This window comes from Antechinus flavipes, chromosome 4 (genome assembly GCF_016432865.1).
Source record: "Antechinus flavipes isolate AdamAnt ecotype Samford, QLD, Australia chromosome 4, AdamAnt_v2, whole genome shotgun sequence".
NCBI classification, from domain to species: domain Eukaryota; kingdom Metazoa; phylum Chordata; class Mammalia; order Dasyuromorphia; family Dasyuridae; genus Antechinus; species Antechinus flavipes.
In genome coordinates this window covers 106836619-106856942 of record NC_067401.1, presented here as the reverse complement: position 1 = coordinate 106856942, position 20324 = coordinate 106836619, and the positions used below count along the sequence as shown (strand labels likewise).

Sequence of the window (20324 nt, the reverse complement as noted above, 5' to 3'; positions counted from 1 at the left end):
TCTCCTTGTGATACTTACTGTCCCCAACCATCTTTGTGCTGACTCTTTTCCCACCTTATCTATTCCCTAAGAAAATCACCAGTTCTGTTATGTTAAGACTCATGGGACCACTAATGTCATCAATCATTTACAAAACCCACCTCTCTCTCTGCTTGGGTGAGCAGAAAACTACCAGCTATAATCCTTCCAATAAGCTAGCAGACTGCAGGGTCTTACCACCTACCCTGATGCTTTGCCTTTTTTTTATCTACCTCCAGGGTTTACCATCTTCCCTGCCTCAGAAACCTGCTATATTTGAGTTCCTTGAACACCAAATTCATAATTAGAATTTTAGGTCTTTGAGAACAGGTGCTGTCTTGCTGTTCTACTTGTATCCCCTACTATGAGCACAGTGTTAGACACATAACAAGTGCTAAACAAATGCCTTTCCATTCCACACTTGTATTTTCTTTTTCTTTTTTTCTTTTCTTAGCATCTTCCAGAACTGAGCCTGATATCTTCAATGTTCTTCCCACTTCATTGCTTGACACGATCTTCAGGAATTTTGTTTCACAGATAAAATTTTTCCTATGGCCTTATGGGAAAATCATATTGTGAGAGATAAGAAAATTCAATTATTTCTCTCTCTTTTTTAAAATAACTTTTTATTGATAGAACTCATGCCAGGGTAATTTTTTACAACATTATCCCTTGCATTCACTTCTGTTCCGATTTTTCCCCTCCCTCCCTCCATTCCCTCCCCTAGATGGCAAGCAATCCTTTATATGTTGAATAGGTTACAGTACATCCTGGATACAATATACGTGTGCAGAACTGAACAGTTTTCTTGTTGCACAGGGAGACTTGAATTCAGAAGGTATAAATAATCCGGGAAGAAAAACAAAAATGCAAGCAGTTTATATTCATCTCCCAGTGTTCTTTCTTTGGGTGTAGCTGCTTCTGCCCATCTTTGATCAATTGAAACTGAATTAGCTCTCTTTATCGAAGAGATCCACTTCCATCAGAATACATCCTCAAACAGTATCATTGTTGAGGTATATAATGATCTCCTGGTTCTGCTCATTTCACTCAGCATCAGTTCATGTAAGTCTCACCAGTCCTCTCTGTATTCATCCTGCTGGTCATTTCTTACAGAACAATAATATTCCATAATGTTCATATACCACAATTTACTCAACCATTCTCCAATTGATGGGCATCCATTCATTTTCCAGCTTCTAGCCACTACAAACAGGGCTGCCACAAACATTTTGGCACATACAGGTCCCTTTCCCTTCTTTAGTATCTCTTTGGGGTATAAGCCCAGTAGAAACACTGCTGGATCAAAGGGTATACACAGTTTGATAATTTTTTGAGCATAGTTCCAAATTGCTCTCCAGAATGGCTGAATGTGTTCACAATTCCACCAACAATGTATCAGTGTCCCTGTTTTCCCACATCCCCTCCAACATTCCACATTATCTTTCCCTGTCACTCTAGCCAATCTGACAGGTGTGTAGTGGTATCTCAGAGTTGTCTTAATTTGCATTTCTCTGATTGATAATGATTTGGAGCATATTTTCATATGTCTATAAATAGTTTCAATTTCTTTGTCTGAGAATTGTCTGTTCATATCCTTTGATATTTCTCAAAGACTAAAGAATTTCTTCTCTTACTTGCTATGTAGGAGAGAAAGATAAAGAAGAGGGGAAAGAATGATAAATTGAGATAACAGTGATAAATAAAGAGTCAGAAGGTTATTGTAAGAGCGAAGAATAAGCTCAGTTTGAAAGTGTAAAAAAGAATAAAAGATAGGAGACTGGTTAGAACAAGTAATAACAATGTTTTGTATCTGAAAACTGGTATAATTCTGAGAGATGGTAAGATCTAAAATATTACCATTCTGGTGTGGTATACAAGTAGGATAAGCAAGGAATTATCCAGCATTTTTAAAAAATAGGAATTTTATAACTTAGATGTAAGAGAGATTGTCACTTAAGCATTAAAGTCCATGTCAAGGGGTGGGATGAAGAATATCATAAGATAAGTACTAAAGTCAGTGAAAAAAGTTAAGAGAATTTCTTGTAAGTTGTAGATGACAATAAAAACAATAGTTATATGTGCAGATGATGGCAGTGATTTTTTAAGAGGAAAAATTATAGGGTGATGGTGGTAGAAAAATAGTAAGCAAGTGGTACTTGGGAACAAGGAATAAATTCATCCTTTGCCTTAGTCAGGGAGTTGCAACAGTGGGAGGGTATGTTATATCTTTGGAAGACAAATCATGTTTCTGGTAAAGGAAAAAAGGAGCAAAATTAAAAGAATATAATGTTAGATCTAAAAGGAGTGTTAAAACATTAAAAAAGAGGGGAGAGAACCTCAGAAATAATTGATTTCGACCCTATTATTTCACAAACAAAATCTGTGGCCCAGAGGGTCAAATAGTTTAATTAGCATTATCTAATCAAGAAGTGATAGGTTCCTCTCCCCATTGTACCATGATGCTTTTAAAGAGAATCAAACAAAAAACACAAATACAAATTTACAAATACTTTATTAAGTACCTAATAGGTATCTGACATAATGGCCTCTATCATGAGTAGACTAATCAATGAGACCCTAGAATATATTTCATTAGTCAAAATTTCCTCCATGGTCTTTTGATTTGAATAGTTGAGGAAAATGGAATTTTCTCAGTTCTTGAGGTCAATTCAAAGTCAGATTTTATGATTTAGGAAACTACCTTCTGGTTTAGGAGCTAGGAAAATAAGTGTAATGCTACCAATATCACCAAGGATGGCATTTGGGGTCAGGGTTGATTCAGGCACAAGAAGACATAACTCTGACAGTTTTGTACTTTTTTGAAAAATAGAAACAAGAACAAAAACAAGATCAGTCACTGATGAAGACTGGAATTAGATAATAGGAAACATAATTACAGTGTTCATCCCTGTGGAATTAGAGAGAAGGAACTAGGTAGAATACTTGGTTGGTCAAGACCTTTTATCTCTCAGATGTCCAGTCTGTTGTTTTCTGCCAGTTAGCCAGCCAAGCCTCTTGGACCAGAGAGGGTTCTTTTTTAGAACTGAAAGAGACTCCAGAAATTATTTAGTATAACCTCTTGTGGTTTTCCCCCCAGATGATTAAAGTCAAATGCAAAAAAAAAAAAAAAAAAAAAAGTTTGGTAACTCATGTTTATATTCTTATCTTCTAATTCCAAATCCATTTTGTATCTATTACATAACATCTTGCCAAATCTGATCTAGAAAAGTGAGAACAAGAAAATGGCTTATCTATTGATGAGTAAAGGAGATGAAAAAGAGATGGAACCTCCCCAGACCTCTGTTATGGGCCAGAACTCTGAACTTGAAATAAAGGATTCTTACAAGGTACTAAGTCAATGAATTGATAGAGACAATAGTTATCTAATTTAGCATGGTTCAGTATGATTGATTTAATCCTATAAGAAGATGATATGGGCCAGAACTTGAAACAAGGTACTAACTGAAATTGAGGAGACAATGGTTAAACTTAGGTTAGCATTGATTTAATCCTATAACAAATAATGGTTTCCTAGTGATATAATGATTGGTGTATACTCAGTGAGGAGCATATAAGCAAAGGGACTGAGAGCCACAGAGGAGAAGCTCTCAAGGCCAGAAAGGACAAGCGCACTAGAAGCTCTCAGAGGCTGAGACAGATTCATTCCATTGTCCACCTTTGTAGTGGCTGGAGGCTGAAGCAAAAACCTTTGAAGTTGGGGAGATTCAGAAGTCAGAGAAGGCAGGCGGGAACTCAAGCTCTCAGAACCAAGGAGAGAGATAGACCTTCAGAAAATGCTATTTGTGGTTCTGTGGGGAATATAAAGTACTTTCTCTCCTATGAAATATTTTACACACTAGTGAAGATAAAGCATATACAGGGCATCCCAAAAGTTTTTAGTGCAGTTTAAAATGATTAAGATCTTAAAATCAACTAAGACTTTTGGGACACTCTGCAAATAGGCTCAGTTTTGATGCTGAGCAATATATATACCATATAAAAGGTCAAAGTGAAGCATTATTTGCATTAAGTTAAAAAGAAGAGAAATTGTGGCTTAGGGGTAAGTGCTGGCTATAAACATGTTGGGGCTTATTAGCTGACTTTGAATAAATTACTTCATCTCATCTGGCCCTGAAGTTTCCTTCTTTTTCAAAGTGAGGAAACTAAAAAAGAAGATCAACATCTCAGATTTGAAAGGAAATGCAAAGATTATTAAACCTGTAGTCGATCCTGAAACTTTTCCCCTGTTCTTACTTGCTCTGTAGGGAGTGGTTCTGTCTTTTAATAGATGTTATCAGTTTCCTTTATGGCATAACATAATTTTTAAGAGAGCTTTGCATTTTTTTTGTGGTCTTATTCATTTTGCATTTTGTGTTTAGAATCCTCTTTGTTCATTTGTTTGTGCTTGTATATTGATTTCGTATTGAGGCTTCTTCTTTTGATACTTTTAGTGTTTTATTTATTTTTTCTTTTTGTTGTTCGGTCATTTCAGTTGTGCCTGACTCTTTGTGAACTTATTTAAAGATTTTCTTGGCAAAGATACTAAAGTGGTTTGCCATTTCCTTCTCCAGCTCATTTTGCAGATGAAGAAACTGAGGCAAACTAGATGAAATGATTTGCTCAAGGTCATACAGCTAGCTAGTAACTGAAGCCATATTTGAACTCAAGAAGATGAGTCTTCCTAATTCTAAATTCTGCGTCATCTAGTGACCCCCTTTTTTTCCTAATTGTTTTCTCCTTTTATCCTCTTTATTTGTTCTCTGGCACCTGTGCCTTGTCAGCCTCATTCATCACCCCGAATAACTTGGGGAAAAGGAGGGAGAGTGAAACTAGTACCAGCTGGCTTTCAACATCTTTTCCTTCAGGCTTGATAACACTGCAGTTGCTAGCACCTTACACAATGTTCCTTCTTATTTTCTTATTTCACTGATAGTTGGGAAAAACAAGTATTGTCTGCTTTTTGTCATATGGGGGGCATGGAGTTTGATTGTTCAGACAGAATCTTTACAGCTGTGGGGGATCCCAACATAGGTCCTGAGGCATAAATATGTTGGTATTGTATGTCCTGCTTTATTTTGTGGAGAAGGCTTAATAAGTGTTGTGCTAAAGATCTTTCTATGGAATCTCATAAAGTATTTTTCATTTTGTCATTGTTTTATCATTTTGCATTTTCCTGTGGATTTAGCCATAATTATTTTTTCATTTTTCACTAAATACTAAAGGTTTGAACAGGTTTGCAGAAAGTAATTGATCTTGCTGAACATAACCTCCCTATCTCCACAATTTCAACTATGATTTTATATGTAATAAAGGCATTATGTACTATATGTTAATGTACTAGATATGTGGTAATAAATACTTTTACAACATTTACTTACAGTATTTATATTTATGATGCGGTCACATGGGAAAAAAAAATCTGGGCAAAGGGATTTGAATTAGGTTGGAGTGCAATATCTAATTTAAGCCACTAGGTGGTAACCTAGCCATTCTTTACTGATCCATACCTACCTATATGGATCTATTGCTATTTTATAAACTGCAAAATTTCCACTGGTCTCTAGAGTGAATTCAATCCTACAAATGGGGTTCTCTTTATAATCCTCCTTCCACTCCTCCCTCCAAAGATTTTAACTTGCTTTTTACCCTTTTGCCTCAGAAGCTGCATTTTATCTATCCCCCAGATGCAGTCTTGCTCTAAGACATGAAATCTAAAGTCATCAACACATATTTTTTAAATTCATAAAATTGGCTCCTAGTTGTCACATTCCATTAAAATTCTTAACACCTTCCCAATTTCTCCTACCTACTCCCAGACCTTCGTGATTGTCGCTACTGCCCCACCATCCAAAAACAGAAATGGAATAGTGTTTCTACAAAGATCAAAAAATGTAGCTTTATGTCCCTACATAGGGTTAAAGAATCATGAAATTGGAAGAGATCTCCAAGGTCCTTGAGTTCAACTCATACCCCACCCCAGCATCCCTGACATGTTAATGCATTTCTTTCCCCAGAGCCCATTTCTGTTCTCTGCCCGCAGCTGTACCATAGAACTGCTCACATATAGTTCAGTATAAAAGCCTTGAACTCTGATTTTTTGATTAAGTCCCCACTTCTTAGAGATCAGCTTCCTCTTACTTATACCCCTCCTACTTCCATCCCCCATCCTCAGAAAAAAAGGCCTGTACATACCATTTTCATTAGGCCCTACCTATATTCTGCACAAGGCTGTCTCACAAGGGATAAATTATGCACTCAGGCTGAGAGTAGATTGATTGGTGCACATACTCAGCCAATTCCTGTTTGAGATGACTGCTGTGATATATATTTCTTCTCTTTTTTAGAACCTGCATCCTTTTTAATGGGAGATAACAAAATTTATTGTTTTATGTACCCATTCAGTTGCTCAAAAGAAAAAGGAGAGAAAGAGCCCATCTCCTTTCATTGACCTAGGTATCATTGTACATGATGTATGGAGGCTTAATATGGAAGCAGCCCAGGGAACCAGGCTTAAGGTGGTGATTCCTTGGAGATTAACCAAACAACATTACAACAAAGAATGAAGACTCTTTACAGATACTTCTTCTTCCAGTAAGACTATATTAGAAATGAACAGCAAAGATGGGTGTGCTATCTCAGTGTTGTGATAATATTCTGCTTATTGCCAATCTCCTTTGGTTAGTGGTGTTTACAACAATTCCCCAGGGTACAGAACGCTAGGGCTGTATTAAATAAAATTTGATTCTACTTCTGATCTAGTGGGTTGAACTATGGGAGTACTGACATCCACATTATCCTGCTTATCCTTTAATAAAATTTTATAGCTTTGTAATTTTTTCTCACTCATTTACAATTTGAACATTAATTTGTTAGTCCATCAAGCTAGCACAATAAGGTTAAATTTGTTACAGATACAATCCATGAGCTGAGCTACATTAATGATGATCAGTCAGTGTTAGTTGGTCTTATGAATAAGAAATAACCCCCAGTTAACATCCTATTCTTAAAAGCATTCATTGTTCAGTCATGTCTGACACTGTGATCCCATTTGGAATTTTCTTGGCAAAGATACTGATGTGGTTTGCCATTTCCTTCTCCAGCTAACAGGTTTAAGTTACTTGCCCAGGGTCACATAGTTGGTGTTTGAGGCTGGATTTAAAATCAGAAAAAGAATCTTCCTGGACTTTAGGCATAATACTTTATCCATTGTGCCACCTCATTGCCCTAGAAACAATTATAGATCAGGAAAATTTGAGAATTAAAACCTACTCTTTCTGTATAATTCTACCCTGACTCAAGAGGAGGTCCAAAATTCACTCAGGAGGAACAGAGTAGGAAACCAAACATCTGTATGAGGCTAGTATTAGCCAGATGTCCTATAAGAATGTGTTTGAGGCAGTCTAATATTCAGTCTACATGCACAGAAAGTAAATATTCTAGTGAAGTAGATAAGTGGAGAGGAATTCCAGGGTTAACGAACAATAAGAAATTCTTGCTAGTTGTTATGGTCTAATCATGACATGATTGGATAGATATAGAATGACCCATGCCTTCAATTGTAAACACTGCCCCTAGCAGTGTGGCCCCAATCTATTAATATGATTCAGCAATTTGTGTTTACTGACATTGAGAAAGGTAATTTATATATACAAGCTTACTTTTTCAGAGCTCAGTATACGAAAAACAGGACATTTTTAGACATAGTTGTCAGTTTGCAATAGTAGGTAGGAAGCTTACTATATTTGGAACCAGAAAACCTGGGTTCAATTTCTGATGCTGCCCTTTGCCATTAGTGTTGATTTTTTGATTAAGTCCCCCTTTTTGACTATCAGGTATTTTTTTATCACTAAAATAAAGAAATGAGGGTGCAATCAAAATGGTGGAGTAAGGGTAGAAATTAATCTGAATTCTCTCAAATTTTTCTCCTTCAAAAAACTTTAGATTAATCGATCAAAAACAATTTGAGGCAATAGAACCTGCAAAAGGTCAAAGAGAAACAAATTTCCAGCCCATGACTACTTAGAGGATCAGTTGGAAAGGTCTCACTGAGGTATGAATTGAATGCAGTTTAGTTGGCAGTGTCGAGGCAGGCAGCACCTAGTAAGCCAGAAGAAGGACTTGGCAGTAATTAATTTGGTGGTAGTAGTAGCTTCCAAAGCTCTCAGTTCCAAGGCAGTAAGGAGGTTGGACAACTGATCAAAAGAAGATTATAAGGGGTATTTTGCATTCTTTGAAAGTAAAATTCTGCTGCTTTAACCCATATGTGGTTCTAGGTTGCAGTCCCAGGGTAAAGAAGAATACTAGAAATAGTATTCTAGCAAAGTATTCTAGCATGGATACTAGCAAAGAATAGTAGCAATAGTAGGGATTCTGATCACAGTTCCAGGGAAGAAAAGAAAGCTTGTGGTAGTTCATTGATTAGAGCACAGGCAAAGAGAACAGTGACCATCACTCTTCTTAGATCATACTACTTTAACAAAGCTTGAAATAGCTTTAAAATAACAGCATGAAAAACCTGTGCCCTCTTCACCTCAGGAAAAGCACCCAAATTTGACATAATGTTAAAAATAGAAATAGAGATTGGAAAATTAGCAAAGAGAAACAACAAAAAGAATCTGATTACAGCAAATTATTATGATGAGAGGAAAGATCAAACCACAAACTCAGAAGAAGATAACTTCAGGCAAAACATCATGGAAAAATATGAATAGGTTTCAGGGCCCACCCCCCCCAAAAAAAAAAAAACTCCCAGAAGAACTCTAAAAAAAGATATATATATATATATATATATTATATATATATATATATATATTATATATATATATATATATATTATATATATATATATAATAAGAGTGGTAGAAGATTAATTGGGAAAAAAATGACTTCCCCCATAAATGAAATTTTCAACTACTCGGTAAAGGAGGTACAAAAATTTACTGAAGAAAATAACTTCTTAACAACCAAAATAGGCCAAATGGTAAAAAAGCCAGAAAAACCCACTGGAGAGAACTATTTAAAATGCAGAATTGGCCAAATGTAAAAAAGATACAAAAATTCAATGTTGAAAATAATTCTCTTAAAATTAGAAGTGAACAAGTAGAAATTAACGATCACAAGATATCAATAAACAAAGAAAAATTAAAAGAATGAAACAATAGGAGAAAATGTAAATTCTATCACTGAAAAAGACAACTGACCCAGAAAATAGACCGAGGAGAGAATTTAAGAATTATTGGGATACCTAAAAGTTATGATTTTTAAAAAGAGCCTAGAGTTTTTTTTTCAAAAACTATTAAAAAAAAAACTATCCTGATAATCCTAAAATTAAAAGATTAAATATAAATTGAAAAAAAAAATCCACTGACTGCCTCCTATAAGAGATCCCAAAATGAAAACTTTCAAGAATAATGCAGTCAAATTTCAGTTCTTAAGTCAAGAAAGAAATGTTCAAGCATCCAGAAAGAAACAATTCAAATATTGTGGAGGCATAGTCAGGTTAATATTGATTTGATAGATTCTACAGTAAAGGATTGAAAGGGCTTGGAACATAATATTCCAAAGGGCAAAGATGCTAGAATTACAATCATGAATTGCCTACCCAGTGAAACAGTATAATCCTTCAGGAGAAAAAAAAAGAATATTTATTGAGATAAAGTACTTTTAAACATTTGTGTGTGTGTGTGTGAAAAGGCCAGAGCTGAAAAAAAAATCAGATTTTCAAATACAAGTCTCAAGAGAAGCATAAAAGATAAACAGAAAAGTAAAATCATAAAACGATTTATATTCCTACATGAAGAGATAATACTTGTTAACTCTTAAGAACTTTATCATTATTAGGGTAAAGGAGTATACTTAGAGAAATAAAGTCAAGGTTCATGTTGAATATTATTGAAATCTGTTGTACAAGTTGTACAAGAAACACACTTAAAACAGAGAAGCACACACAGAGTAAAGGTAAGTAACAAGAGCAGAACCTATTAAGCTTCCTCTGAATTAAAAAAAGAAAAAAAGAAAAAATCATGGTTAACAAATATGAGACAAAGTGCATCTAATTCAAAGAATAAAGCAAGGAAACTATATCTTGCTTTAAAAATGCCATAGACAATAGCATTAATATTAATTAATTAATAATGATTAATATAATAATTATATTGATTGTAACTATATGTTGTATTTATATATTATTAATTAATATAATTTATATCGATTATTATATTATGATAATAATACATAATAATATTAAACATATATGCACCAAGTGATATAGCATCCAAACATCTAAAGGAAATGTTAAATAAATTACAGTGGGAAATAGTGAAAATATAGTAGGAGGGAAGCTCAACTTTACCATTTCCGAACCAGATAATTGTAACCAAAATAAGTAAGAAATAAATTAAAAAGATGAATAAAATGGTAGGAAAGTTAGATATGATAGACCCATATGAATAGGAATAAACAGAATAAACTTTTTTCTCTAAGTGGTACATGACACCTTCATAAAAACAGACTATGTCTTAGATATTAAAAACCACAGAACCAAATACAAAAAAACTAGAAAAATTAAGTACATCATTTCAGAATTTAATATAATAAAAATTACATTTAACAAAGTGCTGTGGAAAGTAGATTAAAATTAATTGGAAACTATAATCTAATCCTAAAAATGAGTGGATCAAAGAACGAATCATTAAAAAAAAATACAAAAAAAAAAAAAAAAAACCCAGTAACAATCAATAGTTTCCTTAAAGTGAATGACAAGAGATAATACACCAAAATTTATGGGATATAGCCAAAGCAGTACTTACAGGGAAAGTTATATCTTTAAATAGTTACATTAACAAAATAAAGAAAGAACAGACCGATGTTTTGGGTATGCAACTAAAAGAATAGAAAAAATGAAAAATTAACAATTCCCAGTTAAGCATCAAATTGGAAACCCTGAAAATCAAAAGAGGGATTAATAAAATCGACAGTAAGAAAACCATTGAATTAGTTAATAAAACTAGGAGCTGGTTTTATGAAAAAAATTATTATGATTTGATTAATCATGATTAATATGATAAAAAAAACTATCTAGATCAAAAAATAAGAGGGTTAATTCCCTACTAATAAAGAGGAAATTAAAATAATTTTTAAGTTATTTTACTGTATTATACTGCAATAAGTTTAACAGTCTAATGAAAAGACTCTATTTACAAAAATATAAACTGACCAGATTAATAGAAGATAAAATAACCTCATTAAAAAAAAAAAAAGAAAAGAAATTGAACAAGCCATCAATGAATTCCCTCAAGAAAAAATCTCTAGAATTAAATGGTTGCAAAAGTAAAATCTACCAAACACTTAAAGAACAATTAACTCCATTACTATTTAAATGATTTGAAGAGAAAAAAAATGTAAATAAGTCTTACAAAATTTCTAAGCTAGGAAGAGCAGAAATAGAGAAAGAAAAATATGAACCAATTTCTTTAATAAATATTGATGCAAAAATTTTACATAATAATACTAAGAAGGAGATTATAGCAATATTTCATAAAAAATCATACATTATGACAAGGTAGGATTAATACCAAGAATCCAGAGCAAGTTCAATATTTGGAAAACTATTGGCATAATTGACCATATATCAATGACAAAAAAAAAAAAAAAAAAACCAAATCACATAACTATTTCAATCTATGTAAAAAAAAAAAAAAAAAAAAAAAACTTTTGACAAAATATATAATGTTCATTTTTATTAAAAAGCACAAAGACAAAAGAATAGACCTCTCTCTAAATTGATAAGTAATATTTATCTAAAAATCATTAACAAGCATTACTTCTAATAAGAGAATAAGAGCTATAATAAGAGAATAAGATCAGTAGTAAAATTAGGATTCCATTATCATCACTATTATTCAATATTGTATCAAAAATGCTCTCTCTAGCAATAAGAGAAGAAAAAAAAGAAATTCAAGGAATTTAGAATAGGCAATCAGGAGACAAAAGTTTCACTCTTTGCTGATGATAATTTGATATACTTAGAGAATCTGAGAGAATCAACTAAAAAAACTAGGTGAAATAATTAACAACTTTAGCAAAGTTGCAGGATATAAAGTAAACCCACATATATTATCAGTGTTTTTATATACTACCAACTCAATTGAGTAGCAAGAGATAGAGAAATTTAATTTAAAATAACTAAGTATAAAATATTTGAGAATCTACCTGCCAAGACAAACCTAGCAACTATGTGAACACAATTACAAAACTCTTTTTTGTGCAAAGAAAATTAAATCTGAAAAATTGGAAAAATATTAATTGCTCATAAATGAAATGAACCAGTATAACGAAAATGACAACTCTTATCTAAATTAATTTACTTATTCAATGACATACCATTCAAACTACCAAAAATTATTTTATAGAACTAGAAAAAAATAACAAAATTCCTTTGGAAGAAAAACAAAGATCAAGAATTTCAATGAAATTTATAGGAAAAAAATGTGAAAGAAGATGGCTAACCCACACCAGATCTCAAAATATATTACAATGCAGTAATCATAAAACAATCTGGTACAAGCCAAGAAATAGAATGGTGAATAGATTGGGCCCACAATACACATTAGGTAACGATCACTAAAATCTGATATTTGATAAATTCAAAAAAAGTTACTTGCATGAAGAACATTGAGTCTATGCTATATGCAAATTAGTTAAGTCAAGAAGAGATAGCTTAAAGGGAACATAGTAGTTATTTTCAAATACTGAAGGTATGTGATTGGGGGATTAGCCTTGCTCTCCCTGAATGCTGAAGTAAGCAATGGGTGGAATTTTATCATGTTAGTGCTATAGAAGCAAATATATTTCTGAACAATTAGAGCTATTCAAAAACAAAGAATGGGCTCCTTCAAGAGTTTGTAAATTTTCCCTCAAGAGAGTCCTTCATCAGAGATTAGGTGATCACTTTATTGAGTATGTTAGAGCCAGATCTAGTCAATTCTTATTTCTTTGTATATTCCCCTTTGTATATTCCCCTTTTCCCCACAGAATAATCCCTAATAATCATCAAGGTTCTAAATTCCCGCTGGGGAACTAGAGAGTCCTCAGAGAACAAATTTATTTGGCTGGCAACTGATATAGGCTCTAGCTGAGACTAGAGAGGTATGAGGAGACTTTACTACCATATGGATATATGACAGCCCTGCAAGAACAGTAATCCTTGAAATGATGCCTCAGGCCCACCTTCTATGCCTAGAAGTAGTGGTGGTCATGGCCAAAGGGATATTGGAATGAGCAGAAACTGGAGGTAAGCAAAGAAGCTTCTCTCAGAGTCCTAATGCAAATTATGGTAAATTCTAAAGCAATGTTTCCCAAACTAATGTGAATTTAGAACACTTTGGGCTTTAAGTTCATTGGTAGAACTGGGAAATTCTGGTCTGGAGAAACTGGGTTCATGGCATATTTTGGGGAGTAAAAGGGGTTAAAGAAATTTTCAAGCAAAACAAAAGCAATTAAATTTATTTTTAAGTAAAATGCTGCTGCACAGTTTTTGTTTATGTACATATTATTTAATATCCAGTGTTTTTGGAGGACACAATCAAAAGCATAACAATGTTCTTATGGGCTCCCCTTTCTATCAGATGGAACTCCATGGTCATAGGGTCTTGATGAGAGAGATCTCATGGGTGACTAATACAACTATATCATTTAATAACTTGAAAAAAAAAAAACAAGCTCAGAGAGGGACCTAAGATTACATAAACAGTAAAACAGCAAGAATTCTAATCCAGGTTATTTTACTCCAAATTCGGGGCTCTTACTGGCTTTTGACACCGTATGGAAAAATACTTATTCAAGAGGCATCTGATTACTGATCTATACTGGGAATCAACAGTTCTGGCCTCTCAGCCAACTTGGGCTCTGGAGCCCCCTCAGATTCTTTGAGTATTCTCTCAGAAAGCAAGGGGATAATGATCTCTGCATCTCCCTCTCCCCTTATTTTCTCATTCTTCCCTAAGAAAAAGGACCAACTCCATAGCACTGCAATGTATTTAAACTGTGGTGATGAACAATTGCTTGTTCTTTGTGGGTATACAGAAAAGCAAAGGGTATGATAATAATAATAATAGTTGTTATTATATTAAAGTAATAAATTCTGATTCTATCTCCAAATTCTTGTGTGATTTTTCAGCAGGTTACCCTTTGAATTCTGGTTTTCTCATTTGCAAATGAAAGAGTTAGGTTAGGTGCTTCTAAGAAAATTCTTATTCCTAACAAGCCATGATTCTAGTTCTGTGGCATAAGCCATTTGTGTGTGTCTGAGCATTTGTGTAAATGAGTTGGAGTATGGCTATATGCCTATTTGTTTTACATAAAAAATAACAACCTAAATTTAGGATAATGTTTTAGAGTTTTAGGACTGCACAGGATGTGGGAGGAAAGATTCCCCAATTTCTTTTCATAGTAAACCCCCAGCTTCATTGGCAAGCTAGATACCCCTTACAAAGTGCAGTCAGACAACTGAGAAAAGCCTGATCTTCCTCCTCTTAGGATGGGACTGTGCAACGAAACCACTTGGAGGGATTTTGTCTTCTTGGGCTTCTCCAGCTTTGGGAATCTGCAGTTCCTGCTCTTTGCCATCTTCCTCTTCCTCTACCTCATCACCCTGACCAGCAATGTCTTCATCATTATCATCATCCGGCTGGACAGTCACCTTCACACTCCCATGTACCTTTTCCTTTCTGTGCTCTCCTTCTCAGAAACCTGTTACACTCTGGGGATCATCCCTAAGATGCTTTCCAACCTGGCAATTGGGAGCCAGGCCATCTCTTACGTGGGTTGCGCTGTGCAGATGGACTTCTCTGCCTCATGGGCCTGCACTAATTGCTTCCTCCTCGCAGTGATGGGCTTTGACAGGTATGTGGCCATCTGTGCCCCACTCCACTATGCCAGCCGCATGCACCCTACTCTCTGTACCCAGCTAGTTGGTACTTCTTTCTTTAGTGGGTATCTCATAGGGATGGGAATGACGCTAGTTATCTTCCGACTCCCATTCTGTGGATCTCACGAAATACATCACTTTTTCTGTGATACCCCTCCAGTGTTGAGCCTGGCCAGTGGAGACACTGGCCTGAGTGAGCTGGGAATCCTTATCCTCAGCCTTCTGGTCCTCCTGGTCTCTTTTGCACTCATAACCATCTCCTACGCCCACATCTTGGTCACCATTATGAGAATACCCTCAGCAAAGGGGAAACAAAAAGCCTTCTCCACCTGTGCTTCCCACCTCACTGTGGTCATTATCCATTATGGCTGTGCTTCATTCATGTACTTGAGACCCAAGGCTAGCTATTCCCTGGAGCGTGATCAACTCATTGCTGTCACCTATACTGTTGTGACCCCCCTCCTCAACCCCATTGTTTATAGTCTGAGGAACCGGGCTGTACAGGCTGCCTTTAAGAATGCCTTCCAGGGGAAACTTTTGGGGAAATGATGAGGGCAAGGGAGGCATTCTAGTATGGTAAACAGAAGACTGAAGATGGAGTAGGAAGAAAGCTTTTTTCAGAAAGACACAATTTTTTCTTTCTCTTACCCCCAAAGGCTTGTACATTTTAAGTATTTTAAAATGTTTATTGGATGGAATTACTGAATCTGAATCCCAATAATGAGACTTAATTTCTATGTCACTATGGCTATCTAACTTCTCTATTCCTCATTTGACTCATCTGTAAAATGGTGATTAAAAATCCTTCTATCATTGCTGATGTGAGAAAAAGCTTTGTAAACATTAAAGCGCTAGAGAATTGTAAGCTATTGTGGGTTTTTCTTTGTGTGTGTGTGTGTGTGTGTGTGTGTGTGTGTGTGTGTGAAGTTCAAAGATTCTCAGTATTTCATTATTAGAAAAGAAACTCAGAAATGCTTTCAGGGATGGTAGGAAGGGAAGACCTAATGAACTGGGAAGGGACAGCCTCCCTCCCCTTTGGGAAAATGCAACAGGATCAGGACCAGAATCTCTTAGAAGCATTTGCCTTGATGAATCACGCAGGAGATTTCTAAGTTGTAGTGTTTTGAGTCTAGACCACATAAAGGAGGAAAAAGATAGTATTCTGCTCAGCCTCCACTAGCACCATCAAATGTGAATACTTCTTTTTTTTTCTTTTTTTTTTTATTAAAGCTTTTTATTTTCAAAACATATGCACGGATAATTTTTCAACATTGACCTTTGCAAAACTTTGTGTTCCAAATCACCCCCCCCCTTTCCCTCACCCACTCCCCTAGATGGCAAGTAATCCAATATATGTTAAACATGTGCAATTCTGTAAGCTATTATTATGGAATGCCTGAGTGGGATAATTTTCTCAGAAAGCTGGGCATATCTGCAAGATATAAGCCATTGAATTTTCTGGGACTCAGGCAATTACCGTTTTGCTCTTTATTTGCTCCAAAGGAGAGTAGATTCCTCTCTTGATTGCCCTTCTAAACTCTTGGCGTCTGTTTGGAGGCAGTGTGATGCAGAAGAGAGAACATTAGGTCTGGAATCAGAACACCTGGATTAGAATCTACCATCTGTGTGACCTTCAGCAAATCACTTAAATTTCTGAACTATAGTTCCCCCTCTGTAAAATGAGATGTTGGAATAAATAAGAAGGTCTCTTTCTTCTTCTAAATGCACACTCCTATGACTTAGAATGGAAAGAGGCAAAATAACTTTATAATAAGCCTCATCACCTTTATTCAAATTCTGGTTCTGATACTAAAGAAACTGGATGACCAGGGGCAAATTATTTAATCTATGAACTCTTCCTTACATGCAGAATGAGGATGATCATATCTGTGGCACCAAAGGCAGAGTTGTTGTGAGAATTAAGTATGTATAGTTCTTTGAAAATCTTAAAGCATGAAATACATGTTGGTTATTGTTATTCATCTTTATTTTCAGTTTCAGTCACACAATATCTCCCCGGGCTTCCATTTCCTTATATATTCAATAAGGGGAATGGATAAAAATAATCTCTGAGGTATTTTCTAGCTTCACTCTCATAATTAGATTTTCTGTGGATTCTACTACTATTTCATGTGTCATGCTGAGTTGTATAGGAGATAACAATCCCTCTACCCATCTTCACTCATCTCTTTTCCAATATTCTTCTACATTCAGCCCCATTCCTACGATGGAAATTCACTCACTGTCACTGAATTGATTCTTGGATTCTCACCTTTAAGATGCTTAATTCCTAATAATTAAGGATTATTCTAATAAAATCTTAAATTATGCTTAACCTCTCTAAAGTCTCTTTCCTCACCTATATAATATAGGACCTAAACTAGAAGATCCAGGAAGTCTGTTATTCTCTCACTTTTTATGTCATAGTAGGAGTGATAAGGGACAACTAGATAGTACCATGGAAAGGGCCCAGGTCTGGAGTCAGAAAAAAAAGTTCAAATTTGACCTCGCATACTTTCTAGCTGTGTGATTCTATGCAAGTCATTTAACTCCTGTCTGCATCTAAGAAATGACAAACTCCATAGACATTTAGTCAGAAATGACTAAACAACTGAACAACAGCAAAGTACAGTATTGTGGACTAGATTTAAGTCAGAACATAAGTTCAAATCCTATCAAATTCAACTAGGTGGCACAGTGAGTAGAACACCAGGCCTGAAGTCAGGAGGACCTGAGTTCAAATCTGACTTCAGACACTTAACACTTCCTAGCAGTGTGACTCTGGGCAAGTCACTTAATCCCAATTGCCTCAGAAAAAAAAAAAGAAAGAAAGAAAGAAAAGAAAATTATTGTTATTGTGTGATCCTGGAAAATTCAAATAATTGCCCCATGCTTCATTTTTTAAATAAAATATTTCTTTAATAGTATTTTATTTTTCCAAATACATGCAAAGATAGTTTTCAACATTTAATCTTGCAAAATATTATGTTCCAAAATTTTCTCCCTCTGTTCCTACCTCCCCCTCCCCAAGACAGCAAGCTATCTGAAATAGGTTAAACATGTGCAATTCTTCTAAACACATTTCCATATCCATCATGCTGTGCAAGAAAAATCAGATCAAAAGGGAAAAAGATGAAAAAAAAAAAAAAACACAACAAAAACATAAAAATGTTAGGCTTTGATCCACATTCAGTTTTCATAATTCTCTCTCTTTGGATGTGGATGGCACTTTCCATCAAAAGTCTTCTAGAATTCATGCCTCATTTTCCTTACCAGTAACATAATATTAAATTTGATAATATCTAATGCCTTTTTCATTTCTAAATTTATGATCTTCTGTCCTTTGTCCATTTGTGGTGCCCATGTATATGAAAGAAGGGAAAAGAGAGAAAAGCAGAGGGATAAAGCAAAAGATAAATAGAAGAGTGTGTGAGAGACAGAAAGACAAAAATAGAGAGACAGAGGAAAACCTTTAGGTTAAGATTTTGTATCATTCTGAAAGACAATATCATTCAATTGAAATGTGAAACAGAGATCATGGAAACATTCAGCAGAAAGCCAGAAGGAAAGCTTCAGCAGTGGGATCTCAGTGTGTAGATCCATTACATTGTTTATAATATGTAATATAAACTTGGAAGCAGAAGACTCAGCTTTGAGTCCCAGAACCATGGTTTACTAGTTATATGAGCACTGGTAAAATAATTTTCTTTTTTATACCCTTTCATTATTTCTGGAAAATGAAGAAATAATACCTGTTTGCTTATTCTACATGATTTTGGGGATGATAAAATGAAACCATGGGTGAAAGAATCTGGTAATTTGTGAAGTACTTCAAATGCAGTAGAATGATGTGGAGGATGAAATCAGGACTTATGAGATGAAATGATATGTTTTGTCTCTGAAAACATCTCCCTTTGGAAGGTAAAGATATGACTTTACTCTTAGAATCATAAATTGAAGACTCTTAAGGAGCACTTGGTCATCTAACCTCTCATTAGATGAGGAAACTGAGGCTTAAAAAAGGAAACTTGTTCAAAGTCATTCAGGTATTAAGTCATAGAGCCAGGGTTCTATCAATTTTCTGGTACTATGTTCAGTGCTTTTTCTATCTCATATGTTAATGGTGACATCAAAGATATCTGCTTGATGGGGTGTTTGGATTACTCTTGGACTGTTAAACCATTGATATGTTATTGAAGATGACTGGTTCAGTGATGACTTTTTTAGATTTGTCTTGATTCCTTGGACCCAGACCAAGAATTGGCCAAAGACAGAAAAAGAGAGGTTTTCCTTTCTGTCTTCCCCCTTATTCAGCTTCCTTTTTTATTATCTCCTCCTCCGTTAGATTATAAGCTTCTTGAAGGCAGGAACTTTCTTTTTCTAAGTGTATACTCAATACTCAGCACAATATCTAGTACATAGTAGGTATTTAATAAATAATTACTATATTATTGTATTATACATGGAATCCCTCGGCCCCAAAGAAAGAAGGCAAGACACAAAGACACACAGAGTCATACAATTATTAGTAGGCAATCTGCTTCTACTTTTAGTATTACATCACATTCTACAAAGGACTGGTATAGTCTACCGGACTTAGAGTGTTATCTCCAGATTTGGGGTCTCCATCAAGGGAATTTTGCTAGAGATTTAATTTCCTTCCCTTTGGAGATTATTAGTAGATGCCAAGGTCCAAGTCTGCACCTTTATGTCTGGACTATTCTTCTTATATTTCTCTCCTGAAGTCTTGGTTTGAGGACTTTGTAGAAATTCAATTCTTTCCATGAATCAAGGCAGCCCCTTTGCCTAGGAAGCTAGATCCAGAGTTTGAAGTAGAACTTCCTCTCTTCTCTCTTAACAAACTGAAGCCAGGAGTACCTATTTTTTCTAGTTGTCTCTAGTTTCTCACATATTTCTGGGGTCAAATAGTTGCCTTGTGAGTAGGCAATTTGGTGAGACAGACTTATCTTTTATAAGGACTTTAGTCTGATTTTGGCTTATCTTTACTTCTTCCAAGATTTGCTTGCTCTATTTTATAGGCCCAAAACTAATGATATGATTCTGATCTCTAATTACTTGAATCAATCAATTATCTACAAGTGGGCTATCAATAGTTCAAGGGACTTTTTCACATTAAGTAAAATGTCTTTAATCATATTGTAATATCATTCGGGATGTTTCCACCTTCTAGAGGAAGTTGTTTTTAAAGATGTGATGTTTAATTTTATTAATCCTCATAAGGTTCCTGTAGGTCACACTGTCTATAATAATACTCAAGTGGCAAAAGCAAAAAATGTGTTCCAGTATTAAAGAAAGATTATTAGGAGATTGTTATTATTGTTATTATCCATTAATTCTAGAAAGCACAAAGACTCAG

General features: G+C 34.8%; 1 protein-coding gene across 1 annotated transcript; it reads left to right on the top strand.

Moving 5' to 3' along the window:
• Positions 1 to 14557: 14557 nt before the first annotated feature.
• On the top strand, positions 14558 to 15496 carry LOC127559069 (olfactory receptor 10Z1). Its single transcript, XM_051992645.1, has one exon. The coding sequence runs from the start codon at positions 14558 to 14560 to the stop codon at positions 15494 to 15496; it is 939 nt and encodes a 312-aa protein (XP_051848605.1).
• Positions 15497 to 20324: the final 4828 nt, after the last annotated feature.

Coding starts and splice junctions, on each gene's coding strand:
- LOC127559069 (XM_051992645.1), top strand. CDS start 14,558: ATGGGACTGTGCAACGAAACCACTTGGAGGGATTTTGTCTTCTTGGGC.